A 25,272-nucleotide genomic window follows, 5' to 3' on the forward strand; every position below is an offset into this window, starting at 1 on the left:
ACCCGAGGGTCGGCCGAGCCGCGCTGGAGACAACCAGAAGTTTCCAGCCGGCCAGCTCCTCCGCGTCCCTCCTCCTCCTCCTCCTCCTCCTCATCCTCCTCCGCGTCCCTCCCCCCGTCCCTCGTCCCTCCTCCGCCGCCGCCCCCCGCGCCGCCGTTTCCAGACACTTCCAGCCCCGCGCCTCCGCCCCCCCGCCCCGCGGCGGATAAAGCCGCCGGCCCGGCGCCCCCGCCCGGCACTGGGCAGACGGCAGGGCACGGCACGGCCCCGGCACGGCACGGCCCCGGCCCGGCCCGCCATGAGCGCCGCCGCGCACTCCCCGCCGCCGCCGCAGATGGAGGGCAGCGCCGAGCCGCTGCCCCCCGGCTGGGAGATCAAGATCGACCCGCAGACGGGCTGGCCCTTCTTCGTGGATCACAACAGCCGCACCACCACCTGGAGCGACCCGCGACTGCGGGCGGCGGCGCAGGTAGGGCGGGCGGGCCCCGCCCGTGTCCGTGCTGTCCCGTGTCCGTGCTGTCCCGTGTCCCTGTCCCTGTCCCGTCGCGGCGGGGCGAGGGGCGGCCCGCGGTGGGGGGGCCGGGGGCCGGGCGCTCCCCCAGCGCATGGCAATGCAGTGAGGGCAGGAGCTGCCTTTTGTCTCTGACGCACTGCAGTCCCTTTTTTGTGCATTAAATCATTCGATACCTCGGCCCTGTAATGTTTATTTAAAGTTGGTGAAGTCCGCCCGGCCTGCCAGGGCAGACGCGAACCGTGATTTATTTTTCAGCTGTGAACGGCCCCAGATGAACGCCCGTAAAAAGCCCCAGAAACTCAGCCCGGACTTTCACTTGTCAAGTTTTGTTTTCCTTCTTTTGTTTTCCTTTTTTCGCGGTCACAAGCTGTCTCCGTAGCCGTCTGGTCCGGTTTTGTTCTTAAGCGTGCTCGGAGAAAAGCCGTCTTAGTCCAAATATGTCCATGGAAGGAGCGGGGCGGAGGGAGAGCGGGTGTCATGTTGTCGGGGCCCTGGGGAACGAACGGCCCCTGCGGGTCGGAGTCCCTCGGTTCTGGGGAGAAACACGGCGCTTTGCTGTGTTCGCAGTGCAGTGGCTGCAGGCAGAAAGTGCTGGAAACTTGAGCCGGAGCAGGAGTTGCCCGGTGGGAAAACGCTTCCCCCGGGGTTTTCTCGCCCTCCTCTGCCAGCGGCGCCGCCTCGCCCCGGGCGCGCCGGGCCTGCCGGCTCGCCTGCCCTTCCGCGGCCCGGCCGACGGGGCTCGGGGCGGGCTCGGCCGCCCGCCTGGAAGGGGGCTCCGCCACGTACCCGGGCGCGGAGCTCCGCGGCCGGCGCCGGGAGAGGCGGGGCGGCCGGCGCGGAGCCGTGCGGCTGGCGGGGAGCCCGAGGCCGCCTGCCGCCGGGGAGGGGCCGGGCCCGGGCCCGCCCCGCCGGAGCGGCCCCGCCGCGGGGCCCGGGGAGCCGGCGGCTGCTGCGGGGCGGCCGGGCCGGGGCAGTGCCCGCCTCGCCGCGGCGGGGGAGCCGCGGGGCTGAAGGGAGGTGCCGCGGGGCCGCTGTGGGCGGGAGCCCCCGGGCTGCCCCGCACGGTGTGCTGGGCGTGTGGCAAACGCGGCAGTCGGGGGGTGCCCGCCGTCGTCGGAACGCGTCCTCGGCATACCTGTTGCAGCTGCTTCTGCTGTAGCCTTACATAAAACGTGAGGATCAAAGCGCCCAGTAAGTCTTATTATTTTAAGAACTTAATGGTTCTTAAAATAGTAATTGCCCACTTCGTGAGCGCAGGGCGTGACTCGGTGCGAGAGCGCCTGGCCTCGAAAAGAGAGGAGAGGGACGTAGGTTTGCATCGCACTGCAACTAAACCCAGGTAACCTGCTGGGGTTGCGTCCACAAAGTGGCTTAATGAATCGTAATTGAAAAAAACATCCTTTCGCCCCCTTTTCAACTTTTTAAGGGCTGCTTAATTTGATCTATAAATAAATGACATAATTCTAGTAATCGTACAAAGAGAAAGGTAATTTGGTAACGTGGCTGTTGAGACTGGCGTAGGAAAAAGGGCCTTAACTGGTTTTTGGAGGCACCATCTTCCTGGTATAATGAGGCACCTGTTAACACTGGCTGTTAGGGCAATAAAAAAAATAAATAGTATGTTTTTTATAACCATAAAACATACTTGAGAAGACAAGTGCGCTGTTTACCCAAAGGCCCTTGTTAGGGAAACACCACTTGAAACTCGCCCGTTTAACAGAAAAGTCACATTTAAGCTGCTTTTGATAACTGTGTGAGAACAGTTGGAAGTACGCTGGTGGATCAGTCCCCTGCCTGAGTGGGTGCCTGAAAGAAAACAAATTTTCACCCCGATCTGATGTGAAATCTGTAGTGATGAAAAGCTCCTCTTCTTCTGCCAGCTTGCAGGGGTTATTGCAGATAGCGAAAGTTGCACCTGCTTTTGAATGGCTTTTGTGGGATACACTTTTTTCCAAACGGGAAGATCTGTTAGTGCTCACCATAAGCGGGAACGTGCGTATGCTTTGGGATCGCTCATTGAGAGAGAGAAATGCTTTCAGAGATGGAAATGAAAAACTGTTGATTTTTGGGAGTTACTGTCTCGTGGTGTTCAAAGAACAAAAACTCCGGTTTCTGGTGATAGAAGCTGCGGGTAACTGATCCGGTACAGCCATTTGTCAGAGCCTTGAGTGAAGAATATCTGCTGGAATTAATGGGCAGCTTCTGAAATAGTTTGTTTGTGAAGTACCAGTGTATTTCACAAGGACAGGTACTATTTAGCACAAGAGTCTCAGAATCAGGCCCAAGGAAAGTATTTCTCTTCCTAAATAAGATTTTCTTAGCTAGACAATGCCAAAGGTGACAGATTACACGCTGACATTGCATTTCAAATCCAGCAGTGATTTTTGAAGGCATTAGACTTTTTTTCTTTCTTAACCTAAACAGGTAGGAGGGACAAAACCACAGATGTAGGCAGACAGAGAGGCTAGATATGAACAGCTTTCTGATTTCCCTCATTCTTAGTCTAGCTCAAATGAGAACTTGGCGTTCACTTTTGGAAGTGATAGGAGACTTGCAAAAGCTGACTGCGTGTCTCAGACTTCATGCATCTTTTCAAGGATAATTATACGCAGACCAAACTTGCACGAACTTATCGCTGCCTTACTTTCATTGAAACCAGCCAGTGTAACTAGCGATTTTGTTGATCACAATTAGTGGGTTTGTTGATGGTCTTTAAGTAACCCTTACACTATACGTATGAATATTCTCTCTCTGAATATTTCTTCCCTTTCTGAAGAGACCTAGGCAATGAAATGAGGTATTACACTGTGAGTGGACAATGAATGGAGCACAGGCCTAAAGCTAACTGAGCTTTTTTAGCTAAGTAGTGTAGCTGAGACAGTATTAACAATGAAGTCCTATTTTTCCCGAGCGGTTGATCTTGGTCTTCTCGCTTACTCTAGGCTTGACATCAGTGTAACTATGCTGACTGCAGTAAACTGTACCAGATATATAATCGGATAAAGGGAGAAATGGCTCTTTTTTTTTTAACCCCTGACAGAGCCATTTTAAATCAACAGAACCAGACCTTGATTTTGCATTTAACTATGTATTTTAGATGCATTCATCAATTCAGATGTGTCTCTGTTATTTGCTCATTCAGTCTGGCCTTTCTTGACCCATATGAAGGATGGGTGTCTTTCCTCTGCGCGTTTAGCTCTGTCACTTGTATGAAATCATTGCGGTATAAGGCTGGACTAGGGAGACCTTCCTGAAAAAGAAGACAGAATATCTTGCTGTACTCCAGTGAGAAGTAAGCCATGACTTTGCAAATGACTGAAAAACATTTATTAATAAAGCCTCTTGGTAGACTAATGATTTTCTTCCAAGTGTTTAATTAGTTAACAGTAAGACATTCAAAGAATAAGGTACAATCAATATTGTCAAGCCTGTATATGCATACTTTTACTAAAAAAGTGTTTACTAGCAATGTCACTCTTCTTCCTATCTCTTCTGTGGTAAAATTATTGATTTCCTATGCTTATCTATTGCTGGTATTTTCTGTGTTAACTTATGCTATCACAGCTCAGCATACTTTCTGCAAGATTGTCTTACCGTGTTAAATTGTTTACTTGGTATTCCCCAACGTGTTGAAAAAATAGATTGCATTTAAAAAAGAAAACAGAAATGAGGCTTGTATAAGTATTTATTGATGCCCCTTCCATATGTTGTTTCCACATGCAGTAAACCCAGTGGGAAATACTGCAACTAAAAATAGGCCAAAGGAATTGACTGTGCTGAGCTTCACTGAACTAACGTTACAACGATCGATAGCTCGCTAATGCCTTAGGTTTGAGATAAAAGCCGTACCAGCCAGCCACACGGTCTGGGAGCAGTCATAAAAGCGATATATTTATTGGTTGCAACAATGACTGCACAGGCCTGAACAAAGGAAGAAGCAGCCATCTTACGCTCTTACTGATGGCTTCGTTGGTATTTGGGGAACAATTAATTACACCATTGGGATTTGGGGAACAGCTAGCTACACCTAAGTTTCCATCCTCACCCTTCATGACTGTTGCATCTCTTTTCTCTCTGCTTCCCCAAATAAGTCTTAAGTCACTCGATTCCCATCTCTTTAGCAGTGAACTTATTTTTGAGCACTGACTTCTCATGTTCGAGTTGACTGAAAAATTCTTGGTAGACCAAATTAGAAATTGCATTGAAAGTTCAACACAGCCTCTCTGAAACTCCGCGTCTTTTGCAGTGGTTCACATCAGTGGAAGGGAATGTAAGACTAGGTAGCAATTTAGGTCTCTTTTTACCTGCAGTGTTTTTTACATTACTTATGCTGATGTGCATTCTGTCACAGGCAGGTTAATAAATTAGCTACTGGATTAAAAAGGTACTGTATATAAAAGGCATAATACGTAGGAGTGCTAAAATTATCAGTAGGGGATTTTTGGAGGGTTGTGTACTGGCTTTGTCCAGATTACCTCAAACTGCTTTGCGTAGTTACTTAACCCCCCCCTTGACAGAACGTGGTGAATTTATGTAGATATCAATTAATCTGAAAACAAGGGGTGGATCAAATTGGAAATAAGAGGAAGGAACACAAAGAAATGATGCTAGAAATAATGTGGCAGTGTCTGGGCAATCATACAAGAGGAAAAGCAAGGAAGGTCTTGCATGGTTCTGTGTAACTCCCGGCACAGCGTACCTCTTACCTAAGGGAGAAAGGAAGAATCCTCGTGCCAGGTGGCAGCATTCTTACCTAGGAATCATATTTTTAACACTTATATACACAGGCAGGGCTTTACCATAACCACATGGCAAAACCAGAATTGTTCCCACTTGAACCATGATAAGGCAGGTAACAATCCAATATGCTTTGGGGTATATAGACAGTATCGCTCTCTAGGTAAGCTCTGCCTCCACCTTTTTCTCTGGCAGCTATGCCCTCTCTTCATGCCAAGTTAAATATAAATATAAAGTAGAAGAAGTGGCTTGTTCACACAAATTACATTACTTAATTATAGAGAAAAAATGCTGTATCTTCAAATACGTTGTAGAAGCTGTTGGTTTGATTCTTTTTATTTTTCCTGCTTGGTTTTACAGACAGGAAAAATGAGAGACATGGGGTGGTGAAGCAACTTGTCTAACATCGCCTAGTAGGTCAGGTAGCATGAAAGTATGTTTTTTATGGCTGATGGCAAAGCCGTAGAATTGATAAAGAGGGTGCAGTGTAGGAAGTGGTTTTATAGTGTTGCAAAATGGCTGTTTAAGGAAGTGAAGTCAGAAAACTGCTGTCTGCAAATTGAAATTTAGAAGAAATGTAGACCCTGAGTATAACCTGTGAAATTCACAGCCGACTCTTCATTGTTAGCTACCTAGTCTCCTTTTTTATGGGGCATTGTTTTGCTAATTCTTGAGGCTTGTATTTTCTTCTGTGTTGCAAATTTCTGGCTCACAGCTAAGAGCAGGAAGGCAACAGGTTGACCACCTGCTTCTTAGGTGAGCAGGCAGCGAACAGAAATAACTGATGGAAGTGTGTCATTCTCATCACCCTTGACAAGGATATTTCTGTTGGTGCTCTAAAGGGCTTTTCTTTAACCCCATCCATTAAAGCTGACAGGGTGGGTGGTGATAGCAGCTCTCTCCTAAGAGCGCTACGCTCTTCGCAGCAGTTGTTGCTTCCTTCTCTGAACAGGTTCGGTTTGGCCCATCGGATGCTTTCTGTGCATGGGCCAACTCGCAGGCATAAAGGGCAAGTGACGTCATGTCTGCGCCGAGGCATTTTAGCCTAAGAAAGAATCATCTTAGTGATCAAAAAAGAACAGTTTTAGTTCCTGAAAGACGATTGGTCTGCAAGATAGCCAGCGTACTTGCCCCAGTACGGCGCTCGGGTCTGGAAAGTTTAGGAAAGATTTCTCCTTCAATTTTTAATAGCGTTATTTATTTCTAATGACATCATTGCGCTTCATCAGTTAGAGCATACGTTAATGTAATACTTGTATAACACAACATGATAATTACAAGAAAGAACAAAAGGCCTATTTGCCTACACATGTGTACATTAGGAAATAAAACTCGGCATTCAACAAGTAAAAACATCAAAAGCAGCTTGGCTTATAAATGGGTTACATGATGTGGCCGACACAAAGTTCTACTGAGACAGCTCATGCGACTAAGCTTATTCATGGTTTCCTTCGGTCATTAGCTAATGATATCTTGCTCAAGTGCCTATGTGCTCAGTGTATATATTTAAGCACAAATTGTGAGTAAAAGAGTGAGAATGTAAAAGTCTTCAGTGGCTGAAGCATGGCAGTGGGAAGTTAGGGGTTGGCGCTGAGAGCAAATCACTCTCCACCTTCCCACTTGTATCGTTCTCTGGGAAGTATTAATGAAACGTGCTTTATGGTAATGTTGTACTATTAATATACTTAAACACAAAGCACTGTTGAGAAACTTTTTAGTACTTTAATCAAGTTACAAGGAATACTTGGATATGCCGATCTCTATCAGTAGCAAAGCTCGTGTAGTAGTTTTGATTCGTCTAGTTAGTGTAACAGAGAAAGGAAAAAAAAAGTCTGGCCAAAAGTAAAATACAAGCAGGTATGGAATCCAATTCTAATGGTGAAAGTTTTGTCTTTCCATGACATAAATTTTTTTTTTTTAATAAATAGAATTGGTACATCATTCTTAGATCTGAATATTAGCTACCACTGGCTTTTTTGGTTATTCATGGCAATTTCTGATAAAAAATAGATGGGAGTATGTGAGTTATTGTATTTCAGTCACTCATTTTAGTTACATTGTTGTATTCTGTTGTGAAAGAACAGAATCAGGCTACTCCCTTCTTCCTAAATAGATAGGATCCAGGCTTAAAATCATGGGGAATGTGCTCTCAAGTCAGATTTTGTCAAATACTGGCATTTTCTCAGTCATTTGAGCAACCAGAATACTTTATTTGCGTGATACTCTTTACAGCAGCAGCTTAAGTTCGGAACCATACTGAAATCAATAGACCTTCTGTTTGCATACAGAAAGAGGTATTTAATCTCTTGGTAATGTTTGTAAAATTTGTGTTCCTTTGGTAGATAATATTTACAAAACAAGTACGACTTAAATACTTGCACTGCTGCTCTGCAAGAGCTACAGAGGTGCTACAGGTGTGTAGAATACAGACATGCTTTAGAGAACTGAATTTACTGTACTACCAATAATATCAGTACAGGTCAAGAAAAATGCAGGAGTGTGATGGCAGCAAAACTTGCTTTTTAACTTCTTTTTTCTGTAGACCATTTCAGTATAAGAGGAATGAAAAATGTATTATGCAAGCAGTCTCAAAAAGGAGATTTCCAAGTTCGATACAACTATTCAAGTAATCTAGAGAGCATTTTGACAAATTTCATTCTATTGGTACAGCCGTCTGGATGACTTCAGTGGCAATTTGCTAGCATCAGCAGTGACTGAATCTGCAGGTTTCTGTGTTTCAGTCTGGAATAACACTTGAGCAGTCACTGGGGCACACTAGCAGTTATGCCATTACCCACTGCAGATAGATAGTACAGCTGTACTGGGAGTTTTGTTGCAAGGTTATGTTTTTCTCTTGCTGTCACTTTTTTCATTCCAATGGCACAGTGTCAGAACTCGCTTAAAATCTGAGCAAGTTTGAGGATTTTAGCGTCACGCCTGACTGTGCCCTTCCCTTGGGAAGCCAAGAGTAGGATGTGGGGGTATGAAGTGTTTTTTCCAGTTGCACAACTTGTGCTGGCTGCACCTTTATTTATCATGGTGATGGCCTCACAACAGAAACGCATGTCCTCATCCCGAGAGGTGGGAGCGCTGTCATTCCTCCTGAGCAGATGGCCCAGCACGGCTCGGCTCGGCTGTCCCACTCGCCGCTTGTTCAAAACACAGCGATGCTTTTTCCTTTTGTTTGACTGGCGATGATGGCTCCTTGGTACTTGCTCGGCACCTCCTGAAATGGTGGATCGGGTCTGAAACACTCGGCCTGGTGGTGTTTCAGGCTACCCGAAGTGTAGGCCAGGACTGCTGTCAAAATTTCTGAGCTGCTCGAGGGAGTTTTTTTGCATTTTTGTGCTCCCTCCTTTTTGGGGATTCTGTCTCTTAAATGTAAAATAAGTGTGTGATCGCAGCTGGGGTTCCTGCAGTGCTGATTGTCAGTCCTGCTACTTATGGGAAAATTCATCGATATTCTGTTGCTTATAATTACTCTCAATTTTATTGTCAAAGAACTTCTTGTTTCCTTGGATGAGGGCAGGAGAAATTTACTTCAGTTTTTTTAATGCAGAAATCTGAGTTGGGTTCCTGTTTTTATACTTAAACTGGGAAGGATGATGGCCTAAGGCTTGTCATTCATTTATTGGTCATATCTCTTTGTGCAGATTTGTGTTAAGTGTGAGCTCTGGGCTTTTTCAGATATCTTATTTGTTAATATAATGAGGAAGAACTGTATTTGATAGAAGGCAAATAAAAACAAAAAAATGGCCATTTTTGGTCTCTTGGCTGGCAGTCCTGTGAAACAGGAGTTAAAGCATTCAGAGGGAATCCCCAAATATCTTCTCTGTAGTGTTACGACAAGAGTTTTCCAGAGCTCGGTTCCATTCCTCTCCCTTGCCGCGGTGTCCCCAGGCACACCTGAGCTTCTCCTGAAGTCTTCCAGACCTTTTTTGTCCAGCCTGGAAACGCAGGCTCCCTTGCACAAAACAGGACTGCTTTGGCTGAAAGCCTGTCTGGGGGGGTATTGGGATCCGCATGCGCTCGCTGTTTTGCTGGTTCCTCACTAAAAACGAGCCCGAAGCACTTGCAGCCGTCTGCCTGACCCCAAGGCCTCTTTAGTCTTTGGTCATGGTGCTGCGGTGTCGTGCCTCCCTGCAGGGTGTCTGAAAGCACGCAGATGGTGTATGTCCATGGACATATGAAATGGTGGGGAGAAAGGGAACGGGAAAGAAGAAGGAGTGGTGAGGATGTGGTGATACAAACTGGCTAACGTAAGAAACTGTTTATAGAGTTAGATATTAATTAAGTGTTGAAGAGAACAATGTGGATCAGGAAGAGCAGTTGTGATGAGAGCACCTTTGCTAAATCTGTGATCTGTCTGCCTCGGAGCTACTGACGGTAGGGAAAAAAGGGATGCTGCATTTGTTCCTTTGCTGAGGACTGCTCCAATATGACTGCACTGCTAGAGATACACACGCAAAAAAGTCCTCTGGTTAGCAGACCTGACTACGGGGGGGGGAGCCTGGAGCAAAGGACTGACTCAAAATGCTAACTTTCCACAGGAGCAGCACAGGTTGTCTGAAGCTGTAAGAATAAATGACACATTATGAGAGTGTAGTTTATGCTGTGGTTCTTAAAGAGGGGCCAGTGTTTCCATCAAAAAAAAAAGTATTAAACTTGCCAAAAGTTTCACTTCAGATATAAACTGAATGGTTTGAAAAAGCAGTCCAACCTGATTCTTCTTTGGTTTTGGGCTGCTTCTTTTGTATTTCTTACCAGGGCTTAAGTTGCAGAGGCAGATTTCTCAGGTTGCTAAGACGGTTCAAAACAAGGGCAGCCTCAAGGGTCTGGAAATGAAGACAAGGGAGGGGAAGCCCGTGGTCAGACTCCTAGGAGGGGTTCATGGAGGGTGGGGGGAGTGGGACACTCCGTGTTGAAGCCTTGTAAGGATTTATCATTGTGGATTACTCCAGGAGATTGAAGGGCTTATCCCCAAATGGAGCAGTTCAAAACATTGCAGACCCCTAAAATGCCAAGAGAGAGGAGCTGGCAATTAATCCTGTAGGCAGATTTGTTGTACACCCAGGTGGAGTGGAGCAAGTGTGGCCAAGAGCCTTCTCATGTCAGGGCATCCATAGGTGCTGCTGGTCCACCCAGCTCCTAAACCCTTTCCAGCACCGACCCTTCCCGCGGGGAGTCTGACAGCGCTGGAAGTGAGTGCATCTCCTTTTTATAGCCGTGGGAGCCGTGCCTGTAGGTGGGGTGGCTGGCTGTGACTCTCCGGTTACACTCGTGGCCTGCCGCCTGCTCCCTCCGTCAGGGAGACTGTGCCGAGCAGCTGGTGCGCGCCGGGCGCAGAATGCATCGAGTCAGCGCGGAGCAGCAAGGTGCTTCTTCCGACTGTCGAATCATCAGTTTCCCTCCCCGCTCGGCTCCGCTCGCCCGGCAGACATTTGGCTCTGACGTGGCCTTGCATTGTTGCTAGCTGAGCGCACCTCAAATTTATTTTCCGGCAAACGCAGTTAGCTGGCGTAACTGCACGTCCCTCCGGATCCCAGGAGAGATGGCTGCCGGGAGCGCTGCGGATTTGGGGTTATGCTGGTAGAGGGTGAATTGGCAAATGCTTGTTGGTGCTCAGGGTCCCGAACCCCTAGACAGCCTGCGTTCAGCAGAGGAATGTGTTTTCCTGGTAGGGTGAATTTAAAATGACTCATCTGTCCGGCGGTGGATCCTGGTGCAGACCTTGGCATGAGATCATCCTTGTTCTGCAACTGGAAAAGCCAACTTCTTATTACTTCTCTGTGCGAACTTTCTAGGCCTGGCTCTCCCCTATGCCTCTTCCAGAAATTTTCCTTTGTTTGTGGAGGGGTTTTTAATGAGTAAAAGGAAATGCAATGTCAGGGCTCTGATTTTGAACTTGTTCCTTTCAGTACTTGTTATCTTTATTTTATTAGCTTACCTAAATAATAGCCTTTATTCTCTGCGGTTTCATTGCTTACAGGAATTCTCAGCGATTACTTTTTAAGGGGATACTGTCATATAGGAAGAACACTCAAAATCTGGTTGGTAAAATAGCTAATTCTTAATGAATTAGTATATTAATGTGTACAGAAGCGACATTAAATATTTTTGCAGCTTAAACACCTCTTTAAAAATAGGGTTTCCAACACTTGCACCATATGTCCCCTTATTACATTCTCCTCTTACTGAATAATGACATTACCCTCTGAATGACAGAGGTGCTTGTTATATGATCTGACTTAGAGATACATCTGGAACTTGGCCCTCGCGGGGCCTCAAAATAGAATGACCGATGCAGGAAGAACTTACTAGAGGACTTGTGAGGGCTCTTAGTACAAACCACTTCCACCCTTGCCAGAGCTTTGACATTGTCCAGTGAGCATACTCATGCAATGCAGGGCTTTATTTTATCTTGCTTTTCAGTGTTTTCCTCTTCATTATGCTATCCTGTCTTCCCCTCTCGTCTCCTTCAATATTTACTGAACTGGATCCTCCTGTAGCTGAAAGTGAATGTATCCTTCAGTATGCTGCATTAGTAACTCTTTAGATAGCCGGTGGGAAGAACAACACGAGCAAACATTGCGTTTCTGATGGGATTAGGCTTCCTGGAAAGTTTCTTGTTGGATGTTATCTATAGCACTGGCTGGGTTCTGAGGGGTGCTAAGGAGATGTCTCTGGTCCCACAGGCACTTGTTTGGAAGAGTTCTGTCTGAAGTGGGTGGGCTGGTGGCTAAATGCAAGTAATGTATGCCAAGTAAGAAATCCTGTCGTAATTGGGCAGGGATTTTAAAGGCTGAGTTGGTATTTATGAGAATCATAGAATCGTTTAGGTTGGAAAAGACCTTTAAGATCATCAAGTCCAACCGTAAAGTGGGGTGGAAGTGGGGGTGAGAGACTCGTACATAAGCAGATTTTTTAGCTTACTCTCTTCTCTTCCCTGCAGATCTGGAGTGTTAGGACGTGCTGTTAGCTGCCCTGTAGGGATCCAAGAGGGTCTGAACTTCTCATACGCAGCTGATACTGCTTTTAGGACAGACCTTTAGGGCAGCTTTTTCTCACCGGGTGTATTGAGCCAAGCTACCAGCAAGTGCTATGTGATGTTTTTAACTTCTAGGAAGGCCAGTCGTCAGCAAACGGTCCATCTCGTGATAGCCCCAAGCAGGCACCAGCAAGAGAAGGAACCATGGGATACCCCAAGCTCCGGGCTGGCTATATCCCTATTCCCGTCATCCATGAGGGCATCAATGGCAGGCAGCAGCACCCGTGCTTTTCTGCTCCGCAGCCTGGTGTGCAGCGATACAAGACAGAAGCTGTGCCGACCACGGTGCAGGCACAGCCACCTCTAAGGGGGGCCTATGCCGGCCCCGAGTCCCCTCCAAGGGGACCGACGGAGGCTTCTCAGACAGACAAACAATGTGGACAGACAACGGCAGCTGCAGCAGCCCAAGCGCCGGCCGCACACGGACCTGAGGTAACTTGTCAGTATTGCTGGGGTGTGTTTGCATTGGTCTTTGCAGCATTTATGACCTGAATGTCACACGGGTAGTTTATCCTTCAGAAAGCCAAACTTACCACAGGATTACATTTTCCCAATACTTCCAGAGTATTAAAATGCAAAAGTGCAAAGTCACGGCAGCATAAATATGCAAGGTTTTTCTAGCATTGCCCGCTTTCATTCTGGAATGATTCTGCAGAAACAAATGCATGTAAATGGCTTCTGCAAAAAGGGAGCCTCTGAGCTGTGCAGGTCCTGCAGCAGGGGAGGATTGTTTTAGGGTTTATACCGGTTCCCCTACAAGCGGAGGATACAGGCAAGTCTCTTTGTGTTCTGCACCATGAGTCAGAAAGTGAAGAGAACAAAGTGGGAGAGAAAAAAAAAGTGGCCAGTTAGCTAACAACCCAGGCCATTTGAGAAGTTGTACTGCTGTGATCTTTGCTTTCCAATTTAATACTTCAGTTGTATTAAGTGTATAGATTTACATATATACAGCTTTAAAAATGAATTGTAAGGTATTGTTGTCATTCAGTGGTATGTTCAAATACTTTCAAACTATGAAGTTCTTTAAAAAAAAAAAAAAGTCACCCTGCTTACTTTGCATTTCAGAAGGTAGGATTTTGGTTTGCCTGTTTTCTCTAGAGAATTAGCAGAATTGGTATTCTTGTAATATATGGAAATATCAACCTCACTTTTATTCAAAGTAAGATGAGCAGGAAGTTCAGCCTTCACCAAGCTGAAAATATGTCATCAGGTCTGTAATTCAGCAGTGGTGGCTCTGAAACCTGTTTGGAGTCTGAACAATGTAATTAAAATTCTGTTAGCAGGTTTCTCAGCTGTCTTGACTAACAATGCCTTGTCCATGCAGTGCTGGGACAAGAGGCTCGGTTTTTCCTTCTCCCAACACTACAGTTCGGAATACGCTTTATTTTGTATGCAGAGTGGCTTCAGGAACACGTCTTCTGTGCCTGAGATAGTCCTCTGAGATAACTACTAAGGACCTCAGAACTTGCTGTTACAAACTTAGGCAGCGCAGTGTGGCTATCAACTGGCCAGAGCCTGTGATTGTGCCTTTAAACCCCATGTTGACAAGGCCACCAGTAGTGGCAGTGATGGGTACCATAATACAAACCAGCATTTATTTAATTATTTAAGGTTGCTGTTTCATGGGCAGCTGAGCTGAGCAGTTCACCAGCACCAAAAGAGGGGTCTTGTTGCCCTTCTCCAGCCTTGCCTGCCCTTCTCTTGCCTCTGGCTGTGTTGTCCTGCTCCAGTCTGACCTGGCCTTTCACTGAGCTGTGTAACAAACCTGTCAGGAAATAATTTTTTTTTTTTTTCCTCTTACTTAGTGAATGAAACTGCTCAGAGAATAGCCTGACAGCTGCTGGAGTTGGTGCAAAGTAGGTGAGGTGATGGATTGGCATAGCAGGAGGAGGGAGGGAGCTGTGAGCAAATAAGCTGCCTTTCCCCAAACTGCAGCCCCAGCGTGTTCCAGGCTGGGAACGGGATTCTGCAGCGAGCCCAGTGCTCGCTCCTGCTAACAGCAGGTCTAAGCTAGTGCAGCTCTCGCTGCTGGTGCCAAGGGACTAAGGTTTTGGAAGGTCTTGGAGAGAGGGAAAGGGGGCATTAGCCATATGTGCATTGCCATAGCCTGCTACCGAATTACACGCTTTTAAAAAAAAAAACAACAAACCAAAACAAACAAAATCTGTTAATGTGACCAGAATCAGAAGTCTGAATGTTGTGTGCCTCTGTTAGGGGTTTGTTTTTGTCTCCAGAGTATAATTCGTTTGCTTAACTTTAGTTTGTCTCAAATTTAACAGGTTTAGACAGGAACAGCCAATGCAAAAGCAGCAAACATTCTGACTGAGCATCCACTCCCTGCTCATTTTGGGGCTGGGAATGCTGTCGCTCAGGTTTCTACTTGTTACAGTGATGCTCTCACAACTTCTGTGGTTTGTCTAGTGAGGCCCTTAGCCAAAAAAACCAAGGAAGTGGATCCCTTGTGTGCCGGAAACATGAGTTCAGTTTCTATGACCATCTCCTTTTCTCTTTAGAAATGAAAAGTACTGTGAACGCAAAATGGTTAAAACTTAATAATGGATTTTGTTTTCATGGCAGCCTCAATCTCCTGGAGCTTCTGATTCTCCAACGGTTTCCCCTCAGTCCTCTGGCAGACCCAACGCAGGAAGCCATCAGCTTCCTCGCGGTTATATTCCAATTCCCGTGATCCATGAAAATATCCAACGGCAACCAACACAAGTCTACCATCAGGCACAGAAGACACACTACCCTGCCCAGCAGAGCGAATACCAAGCCCACCAACCAGTGTTTCACAAAATTCAACCAGATGAGAGGGAGCCTAAGGCAACGCGAGCACAGTCTCCGTTCAGAGTGTCTCAGAGAGGCTCATCGAGCCGTGAAAATTCACCGGCCAGAGTGACCACCCAGATACAGCCCCCAGCTCCCATCAGAGTGCAGACAGTTGTAGACAGACCCCAGGTACGCAGAAGCGGGAAGGGAATTACCTGCCAGGTATTTTGTTCAGTGTGGCTAGAGCTGAAAAATGGGCTCGTAGTAACAGGTACATGAAAGCATGTAAAGCAGTCTCCATTTCTGTATTTAAACAAATTGGGAGATACTGAGATAATATACTAGGAGCAAGCTGCCTTTCCACCAGGAATGTGAAGTCTTTCGATCACTGAAATATGATTTAACACACGATTTGATTTTCCTCTCGTCAGAGTATAATTTGGTGTAATTACACTGAGGTCACTGATGTTGCATTATGTTTGTGAGAAGAAAATCAGGTCCGTGGGATTTGTGGCATCTATGTATATACACCTCATTGATGTGTCAGAACCATTTAGGATAGCATCAGATGCACAAAGTAATTTTAGTTATGAAGAAAGAGGATCAGCAAAATCTAGTCTTTGAGCTGTCTGTTCTGCCTACATGAAGCATGCTCTTGGTCATAGAACATGTTGTTCATTGAACATTTTTTTCATGTTAAAATTCTTACTGAAACTAACTAACTGAAACAGTTAAAGACTACTGGGAATTTGACAACTGTGAGTGTGTGGAATGGGGTATGTATAAAAACAAGCCTTGATTTCCTCTCTGGAGAGATTTCACATTGAAAATGACAGGAGCAGAATTAGGTTAATATTTTTGAAAACCCAGGTGCTAGGACAAAACAATGAAGACCAGACTTAATGGCATATTCTAGGTTGTAATGCTAATTTATTTTTTTGGGTGAGAATTTGAGCTCCCTAATCAAATTTTATGCTTAACGGGTAAAGCAATAAACAGATTGTCAGTGCAGGCCATTACTTAGCTGGTTTAAATATAAATGTAGGTATCTTACTTCAGCCATCTAAATCCATGAGAGCTGGATCTAATACCTTTCCAAAATCACTGTATATGCACACAAATAAGTGAAGGGGGTGACAGGGGAAGGAAAATACAGATCTCACAAATTCCACTTTTCTGCTAAGATTTCAAAACTAATCTCAATTTCGAGAGATGTCTGATTTGATGACTATTAGATCTGTAGTAATTCCAGGGGTTGTCTCTAATTGCTACAGTGTAATAAGATTGACATAGTAACCTCTGCATGTGAATACTCTAAAGGTAAAATAAGCAAAAATAAGAACTAGCAGAAAAAGGAATGTCCTGAAAACAGGAATGGGATGAGAATAGCCCAAAATGTGATTAAAACTCAGCGAAATAGTTAGCTTTTCAAGAAATACCGGCTCTTGGTTAGTGACACACTGAGGATGAAATCTTGACTGTGCTGCAGTAAGCTGCAGCAAATCTTACTGACTTAAGTCAGGTGAGGGCTTTGCTCTAAGGTCCTATCTTATAAAACTGCTTGTAGAGCTGACTTTAGTGAGCGTGGGCAGGATTTGGCGGGTTGAAGTTTAATGTCTTTGAGAGTCAATTGGTGCTTGTAATCTGCAATAGCTTGAAAACAGTAACTGAACTCTTCAGCACAGTGCTTTTTTTATTTTATAACAGTAAAATTCAGCAATGCACAGGAAAGATTAATCATCTGGCATGTGCAAAAATTGCAGTTCTACAAGTACAGAAAATTGGATGTTAGGTTACTTCTTCTTTAGAAGGAAATAAGGAGCATTGTTCATTGTATCTCAACACAAACTTGCTTTGCTCACCAGGTTTCTCAGCAACAAGGCCTGCCTCAAGAGCCACCAAGACCATCCCCACCGCCTGAAATCAAACCTGAAAACAAGGCAGTCCCGCCACCCGAAACTGATGCACCGTCACCATATATCCCAATTCAGGTCACCCACCAAGAACCGGATCCTAAACTAACACCCCAGAAGCCTCCAGCCATGGCAGAGAAAGCTGATAAAAAGGTTCCCTGCCCAGCTAAGATCGTTCCCCCACAGGAAAGGCCCCCTCCTGAAGAAGCGGCGTCACCGAAGACAATGGAAACGGGAGAACCTCAAAAGCATCCTGGTGTTTTGAAAGTGGAGGCAATTCTGGAGAAAGTACAAATGCTTGAGCAGGCAGTCGACTCCTTTGAAGGCAAGAAAACTGACAAAAAATACTTGATGATTGAAGAGTATTTGACCAAAGAGTTGCTAGCCCTAGACTCAGTGGACCCTGAGGGTCGTGCAGATGTGCGCCAGGCCAGGAGAGATGGTGTAAGGAAGGTCCAGAACATTTTGGAAAGACTTGAACAGAAAGCAGAAGATGTCCCAGAACCAGTTCAAGTTGATGGACTTCAGCCAAATTTGCCAGAGCCTAAGCCACCACAGGAAATAATGGAGATTGAACCTATGGTAGTCAAGAGCAAGGGAGATACCAGTAATAAAGATGGTGAAGAGGAAACCAAAATGGAAAGACATCAGCCTGAAACTAAGGAAGAAGTGTTTACCAATCTCACCACCACGACAAACACATCTAATAATCCAACTGAACCGTAGCCCCATGCTGAAATTAAAATCTCTCAGACTTTATAACTTAAAGTGTGTTTAAGTGAATTTTAAGTTGCATGCATTTCCGGAGCTCTTTTCAGCTGGTTTTTAATCAACATAGCAGCTTGGGACACAGTAAACACTTTGTGGGGGAAGGAGGGAGTTAGAAAGAAAGTAATGCATTTATCCTTTACTCTTACACTATGTAAAAGACATGTTTCAAAAACAAACCCTGTACCCTAATCACTTTTAGATCAGCTCAGTGGGGAAAAAAACCAAACCAACTACTTCAGGGTTAATATTGATGCGTGTTGTTTAGGGTGTATTCTTTTGCAGGTGATTTTTGTAAAATCAGTGGCCTGCATTGTCAGAATACCAGTCCTTCTATAAGTGTAGCCACTCTTAACAGTAATGTTTTTATTTTTAATGTTCACAGTTGGGCACTTTAAGTAATGATGGATAGAAAGTGTGTAAGAAACTGTAGGGATATTTATATGTGTGCAGGACTTCGATGCTATATTTTAAGAGGGAAATAAAATAATATAGAAGCCTAATTTAGTCTTGTGATTTTATAAGCTGGAAATGTAAGAGCAGTAATCGGTTTCAGATACACTCTCCTAAACATAGAGATTTCTTTTACACTCTTCTAAACATAGAGATTTCTAGAGATTGCACCATTGTAGTTGAAGTCTGACAGCTGCTTTCTCATCAAGACCAAAATGTGCCTTTCTCCATTCACTTGCTCTCTTTTAATGTCGTTGCTGTATCACGTATGTGGATTGAGGAAAGAATTGGCTCAGCATTTCCTTTTTTTTTTTTCTTTTTTTTTCTTCCTCTGCCCTGGGAGTTATCATTTAACAGAAATGTTTATAACATTAAGAAATCCATATCTACCGCTGTTGTCTTACAGAAGTTTACTTTACAGCATCTTAACTTGTTCTGCAAAGTCATTAGCCTTTTATTTACTTCTGAATTTCCAGCCAAACACAGTTTGTATTCATAGAGCCAATATGATTAAGAGGTAGTCCTCATTTTGTGAACAGTTTAAGTAATACTTCGTGGTTGTTCTAAGTGATTAGCAACTTATATTAAGCAAGGGACATAAAATATACTTCAGCTCCATCCATGTAAAACAAAAGCTGCAGAGCCGGACCAGTGCAGAACGAGTGCAAGGCAGGGAGGAGTCCTAACCAAACTCCAGAAGTTACCTTTGACTTGCATTTGTAAAATGAGCAAATCTTTTTTTACCTGATAGCATATGTTTACAGCATATGAGGAAAGCTTTAATATAGCTGCTCAAGGCAATTGATTAATGATTGAATTATACTCTGAATCACGAGATCAGATTGGAAATTAGGTTTAAACCCATCTGAACCTGGTTTTAAGAGGCAGATTGAGAGTGGTCATCTAGAACTGTCACTCTTTATTTTAAAATAACAATATAGCACATAGATTGTAATGCAACAAGTGTTTTGAAATAACAGTTGGACTGTGAGTTGTCTGCTTAGTTGTAGGTAGAAGGTTGATGCTTCCTTTAGTTTCATTTTGATAGTCAACACACCATGTAAGAATACAAAATGTCTTGTAACCATTTGGCTACTCTAGCTTTTGGAGCAGCATTGTAGGCGTTCCAGCAGAAGAGGTGTGAAAGTTCATCTGCCTGCATATTTCTTGTATGAAGTCACTTCTGTGACACGTTCCTCATGCAGGATTACATTTTAGTTGAGGACACACGTCTCTGACATCATGTAACAAAAATACTTAAATTGAAGAAAATCAGCTATGGGTTTTTAGAATTAAGCTATAAGCAAGGTCTGTGGGAGGTGTGAGGCCCTCTCTCTGCTTTATCTTAGTAGCCCACTAAAGTAATTCAGATCAAAAGCACCTCATTAGCTGAGATGACAGTGTGGAAATTCAGATTACAGTCATAAAAACATACCATTTACAGGAAGTTAAACAGGTGCTATCCCTTTAAAACATGTCATCCGCTGCTAATGGAGCCTGATTCATGTTATACTATTCAATGTTGGTCAGAGTAGGTGGAGTCAAATTTAATTACAACTTTTTTTTTTAAAGAAGCAAAGCTAGAGGTAGAGTTACATTCTGCTAAGCAGTACTTTAAAAGTTAGTGATACCACTGCAGAATTAGGTACCATTCAAAATGAAGCAAGGTTTCATGACCTGGCCTAATAAGGGAAAGTACATTTGGCTGCCCTGGAAGACTGTTGCTCTGAGTCATAGTCTCTCTTTGTTTCCTCTATTGCTGAAGATTAAACTACACCCAGTCCAGCATATATATCTTGACACATCAGCATAGCTACAAATTCTGCATATGGGCTGGGAGGAGGGAGTAGGAAAGGAGGAAGCAGATGAAGAGTCCCACCCATTCCATGTAAGCTTCCGAGTTACTCTTTGCAGAGCCTGCTTCCTTCCTTGCGTTGGTACCAATGATGTGGGTAGCTGGCAGAGGAGGGGAAAAAGATCACTAACTTGTATTTCTGCAGGACAGTACTAGCTGGTCTGTGGCTTGACCCTGGGTAACTAACTGTGGAAATGTGCCTTTGAAACTGTGGTAGAAAGTAATTGGGCTCTTAGTACTAGCGATAAGAATGACATTACATTGCACTGCCTTTCAAAAACAGACATGCAACAAACAACAAATGTGCTGTGGAATACAAGGTATTCAAATACACACACTGCATTTGCGGTAGGCATTTGAAAAAATGAAAATACCCTAAAGATTTTCAATAAGAAAAAAATAAAGCTGCCTGTTACTCATTTTGGGTCAATGTCAAGCATCTTAATTTATTCAGCAAATAATCCCCAAGTCAGTGAAAGACACTGTTTCAAGTCATTTAAAAGTAGCAGGAGGGATATGAAAAGCCTGTACACAGAATCACAGTAAAAGCTTAGGCTATTTTCTGATTGCACTATCTTGTCCAGCTAGTGATATTTTAAATGCCAGTAGCGGCCTGTTCTCTATATTTAAACTATCACAGGAGCGAGGCATTGTGTTTCCTATAAATATAGCATTTTGACTATTTACACATGGCCAAATCATACCATACCCTGAGGAAGGGGCAGCAGATAGTTACGTTGCCCCCAAGAGCATGCTAAGACAGAGCTGCGGCACTCTCTGGTGTCCGATTCTTCCCTTTTTCCGGTGGGAGGTAGAAGCCCTTTATCTGGGATATGCTTTACTTCCAACTTCATGTTAGTTCAGCTGAGTTTGCAGACAAGTTGGGGAAGGAAAGGAGTACAAGCAAAACTCCACCCAGAAGGCGGGAAAGCAACACAGCACAGTTTGTAGAGGCAGGTCATTCCGCTGCACTCCAGTAGCAATGCAAGGCAGCCCAGGAAAGCTCTAGTCTCAGTATCCTCAGGGAGGATATCACGTGGCACTTTTTACTTTTTAAAATGATAGTTGAAATAAATAGTAATAATAAAAAAACCGTCTGGTGGCTGGCATATAGCTGCTGAAGAGGACAAAGGTTAATCAAGGTACACTTATGAGAAGATTTTAATTTGCTAGGTTTCCAATCTCCCTCCTTAGATGTGCATGTATTGATCTTTTTAAATATGCAGGTAACAAAATACACTACTGCATCAAAAACTTATAAATAAGATGTACACAAACATGAGGGTAAAATGGGCTTAGACTAAAGGACTAGTTTATGGGCAATAACTTCTGTGCTTTTGGTCCTGTTGTGTCCAAGTAATGAAATGCAGGTGTCTTATGAAACTAAAATCTAAATCATTAGCTGTAAACATTTAATATTGTATCAATCTTTGGTTTTGTAACAAAAAAGCTAATATTGATCAGGAACATAGTTTTTCTGACAGAAACAAATCCAGCCCTTTTGGGCCACTTGGGTAAAGGAGGCCTTCAGAAAAAGCTAATCTGAGCTCAGTAGTGCTGGCTGTAGAATACAGGTTGAAGCTGTAAGTTAACCATACAAAATATGACTTCCTGGAGCCTTGACATAAATATTAAGACTCAAAATCCACATTTCTCTGGATATATAATATTGTCATTAATGAAATACGAACACAATCATTTTAGCAATAGATACAATGATCTTATTGGCACTTTCACCTTCTATTTATGTGGGTGGGAGTATCTCATAATGGTACACAGGAGATCCAAATGAACTAGTCTGTTTAAACTATTTTTCTCTTAAGACAAAGCATTTGCTTAAAGGTAAATGGATGACACTAAGATACATTAGCCTTACTGCACAAAGAAAGAGCCTTTTATACTGGATAATTTGGATTTCTTAGCTCTACACAAACAACGCATTCATAGTATTGTATATGGTATCAGTCTACACTCCTGCGAACCACTGTGTGAATGTGAACTGTCTGTCCACTCTTTGTAATACTAGATACAAATGTAATCGTATGCCAGCCAATGTAATCCAAAGCAAGAGTTATTTTAAGATCGGCAAGAATCTAGTTACAAAGCAGTGGAACGTACCAATTCTCAGTTAAATACCTTTCCAGAATTTATAAATAGGCAACTTCAAAAAATAAAGAAGGTAAAAATTAGAGGCTAGTTCAGTTGCTGCCTACCAGAATTTTCACTGCTGTCTCCAGAAGCTGGGGATCTGCATGAAAGGAAGCAAGAGGTCCAGCCTTCAGTATCCATATGCCCCTGCACTAGCAAACTGTAGGGCAAGCAGAAGTAAAGGATTACAGGTTAAATTCAGATTATAAAAAGAAAAGGGTATTTGCCACACCCATTTCAGAAAAGAATGCCAAAGGGCACTGATCTGTAAAGATGCTTCACGTTTCAGAGTTAAACGTGGAATATGGAGTTCTTAATCTCTGGTCCTTTACATTTGACATCTGTACAAGGACTGTGCAGTATTCTGTGGCGTGTTCCACAACAAATACAGAAATCACTGTCAGTATTTGCACTCATTGATAACATTGTTGGAAGTCTCAGTAAAAAGGCTGGAGACTGAACAGACATTAAAATAAGTAGCTTCTCCTAAGGAGAAATGGTACCTTTTCTAGGAATGAGGCGAGCAGGCAAGAAAATGTAACAAACTTTGAAGTGTTACTACTTCTATTATATCTACTCAGTGGATAGAGGATCTGTCTGCAGGGCTGTTCAGCTGCCTTCACAAATATAAAATTAATTTTAAAAAGTGAGGGGTTATCTTAGTTTTAAAACAGTAAAAGAAATACACTGAATTTAGCAACAAAGGGATATGGAACTTTGCCTGGCTTTACTGCATTTTTGCAGCACCTGACAGTGAACAGATTAGATTTGCAAAATCATTTACATGGGTTACTTGCAGCCCTGCTTATTGCTTTTCATCATTTGGTGAACTTTGAGTTTCCATTCATTTCTGTCTTGTCAGGAAAGCTCAGCTCCTTCCATTTGCAGACATGAGCAATGTCTGGAATCATTCTCTTGTGCATTTCCCACAGGGTTGGCAGGCAGATGATACAGGTTTTCTGCAGCCCATATAGATCTGTGGCAGAGGATATGAGGAGTCAGTAGTCTCTCTTGCCTCTCCAAGTGCACAGCTCAGAGTGTAAAATCCGTTAGTAAGAGCGATAACATTTAACCCAGTGTGAGTTTTTCTATTTTATTTAAATAAAATTGAGATGAAACCAAGGAAAACCTAAAGCAGTGTTGCCCAGCGGCCGAAAATACGGAGATTTTTATTTCCAAAGGATTGATGAAATGGTAACACATACCCCTAGTTAAGCATTTCAGTAGGTGTTGGTGATTACTTGGTCCCCAGGACCTTCCCTCAGTGTCATCATTTCTGATGAGCTCTTGTCTCATCTCCATTCCTGCTCTCCTCAACTGCCTTTCCAACTACCATGAAACCCCTTTCTTTCTCTTGGCCTATTACCGCTTAGGAAAGAGTGAGATAGAGCAGATTTGCATGTGAAGATTTGTCTTAACAATTTAGAGACCTTGGTCAAAAAAAGTTGGGAGTTCAACTCTAATTTCTCTCTCCAATTAAAGGTGTTCTTCATCCTCAGCCATTAAATTCAAACGTTTATCAAAATTTCTGCATGCCTGCATACCAGGTATAAAGCCAACTCTTCAGATGGAACATGGCTGGAAGCATGAGGACAAAGATGAAGGTAACTGTAATTCAATCCAAATTGGGCTTCTCTCCACCCAAAATACTGAAATCATATGATTTACTTTAAAACTTCAGAATTTTGTACTTTTGAAACATGTAAGCTTCTGCAATAGGTGCTGAAAGCACACAGAAGCACTACCAGCTTTTAAATGGCCTTATTTAAGTATTTTACTCAGTTTTGAAGATTGTACAAAGAAAGAACAACAATGCTAGCAGTGCATCCTGACAAAGAATAAACCTTCTACATCAGAGATATTTTATCATTCTTAACAGTAGTTACTTCAATATGCTACTCTGTGAAAAAAAAGTATATCAGGACTGAAATGTAACTGTATGGATATATTAGATTACACTGAATAAAGGATATAAGGTAGAAAGGGGTTGTATAACAATATCATAAACAAATATTGCTGCCTAGCAACAGCAGGCATAGACACATTAAAATATTTAAGGTACCTTAAATATTAACTACCTAGCAACAAGTCCCTGATTACTTCAAGGAAAATATGCACTACTAGGGAAGGCAGAAATCATAGCAATCATTATTATTATACTTTTTTTTTTTTTTAACAGTAACAATTAGACACATCACTCTTGTTACATAACATACAATTACATGCACAGGGAATCCCCGCCTTAAATAGTTCATGCTTGACTACACTAAGAAACAATATATGGCTATGAAATTACAGGATACATGTTTGATGGAGCTGAGAAACTGGCTCTCTGCATCACTAAGTTCTAGTTCCTCCTCTGCCGCTGATGTACAGTGTGACCATACCAACTCACTTATGTCCACACATTCCTATGTTTCGGTGCTTGCAATTACAATGTAGTTGTGCTATAGCACAGGCAAACATAATCTGAAGCACGCTACATGACATCATTTGACAAGAGAACCAGGACAGGCTGCGAGTCTTACTTCCCTTGGCATTGCTCATGTCACTTAACATTCCTATATGTTACTCTCACAGTGACTATGGTGCACTCACATGAGGAGCTCCCCGGGGTTACAGCTCGGCACTGCTCAGTCTTCCTGCACCACCATTACACGTTCCAAGCGTATGAGCCCAAAGGCAGAATTTCCTCCTGCAGTATTTGTAAAACAGCTGAAAGGGCTGTGATGGAAAATGGTTTCCAGTAATAGTTAAACAAACTTTCTAATCTTGCATGTGTTCATTACAGCAGTGAGTAAACATGTTGGCAGGATGCTTACATGCTGTGGTGGCAGGCTCTAGTAGATGCCTACATTCCTATGATTTTTTTTAAAGCTTATAAAAGGTGTCAGGTTAATGCAGGTTTGCAGGGTGTTGGAGGCCTTGGGTTCCTGCAGTTCTAGTTATAATAAACAACATTGACATATCCAGCATTTTAAAAGCCGGAATACTTTCAGATTTGGCTTCCAAACTAGGTTTTGTAGAACCCTGCTTGCACATGACACTCTCAAGCTTCACATAAACC

The 25,272-nt window shown here is 43.6% G+C and overlaps 1 protein-coding gene across 2 annotated transcripts; it reads left to right on the forward strand.

Annotated features, from left to right (window-relative positions):
- The first annotated feature begins 200 nt into the window (after positions 1–200).
- Positions 201–18,261, forward strand: BAG3 (BAG cochaperone 3). Of its 2 annotated transcripts, none has more exons than XM_072869875.1 (4): positions 201–469; positions 12,375–12,731; positions 14,877–15,257; positions 16,934–18,261. In XM_072869875.1, the coding sequence occupies exons 1-4, from the start codon at positions 299–301 to the stop codon at positions 17,705–17,707; spliced, it is 1,683 nt and encodes a 560-aa protein (XP_072725976.1). In that variant the 5' UTR covers positions 201–298; the 3' UTR covers positions 17,708–18,261. The 2 variants fall into 2 exon arrangements, with proteins under 2 accessions (XP_072725976.1, XP_072725977.1); XM_072869876.1 differs by lacking the exon at positions 201–469 and adding an exon at positions 10,638–10,928.
- The last annotated feature ends 7,011 nt before the right edge of the window (positions 18,262–25,272 follow it).

Source organism: Ciconia boyciana, chromosome 8 (assembly GCF_034638445.1).
Source record: "Ciconia boyciana chromosome 8, ASM3463844v1, whole genome shotgun sequence".
Taxonomy (NCBI): domain Eukaryota; kingdom Metazoa; phylum Chordata; class Aves; order Ciconiiformes; family Ciconiidae; genus Ciconia; species Ciconia boyciana.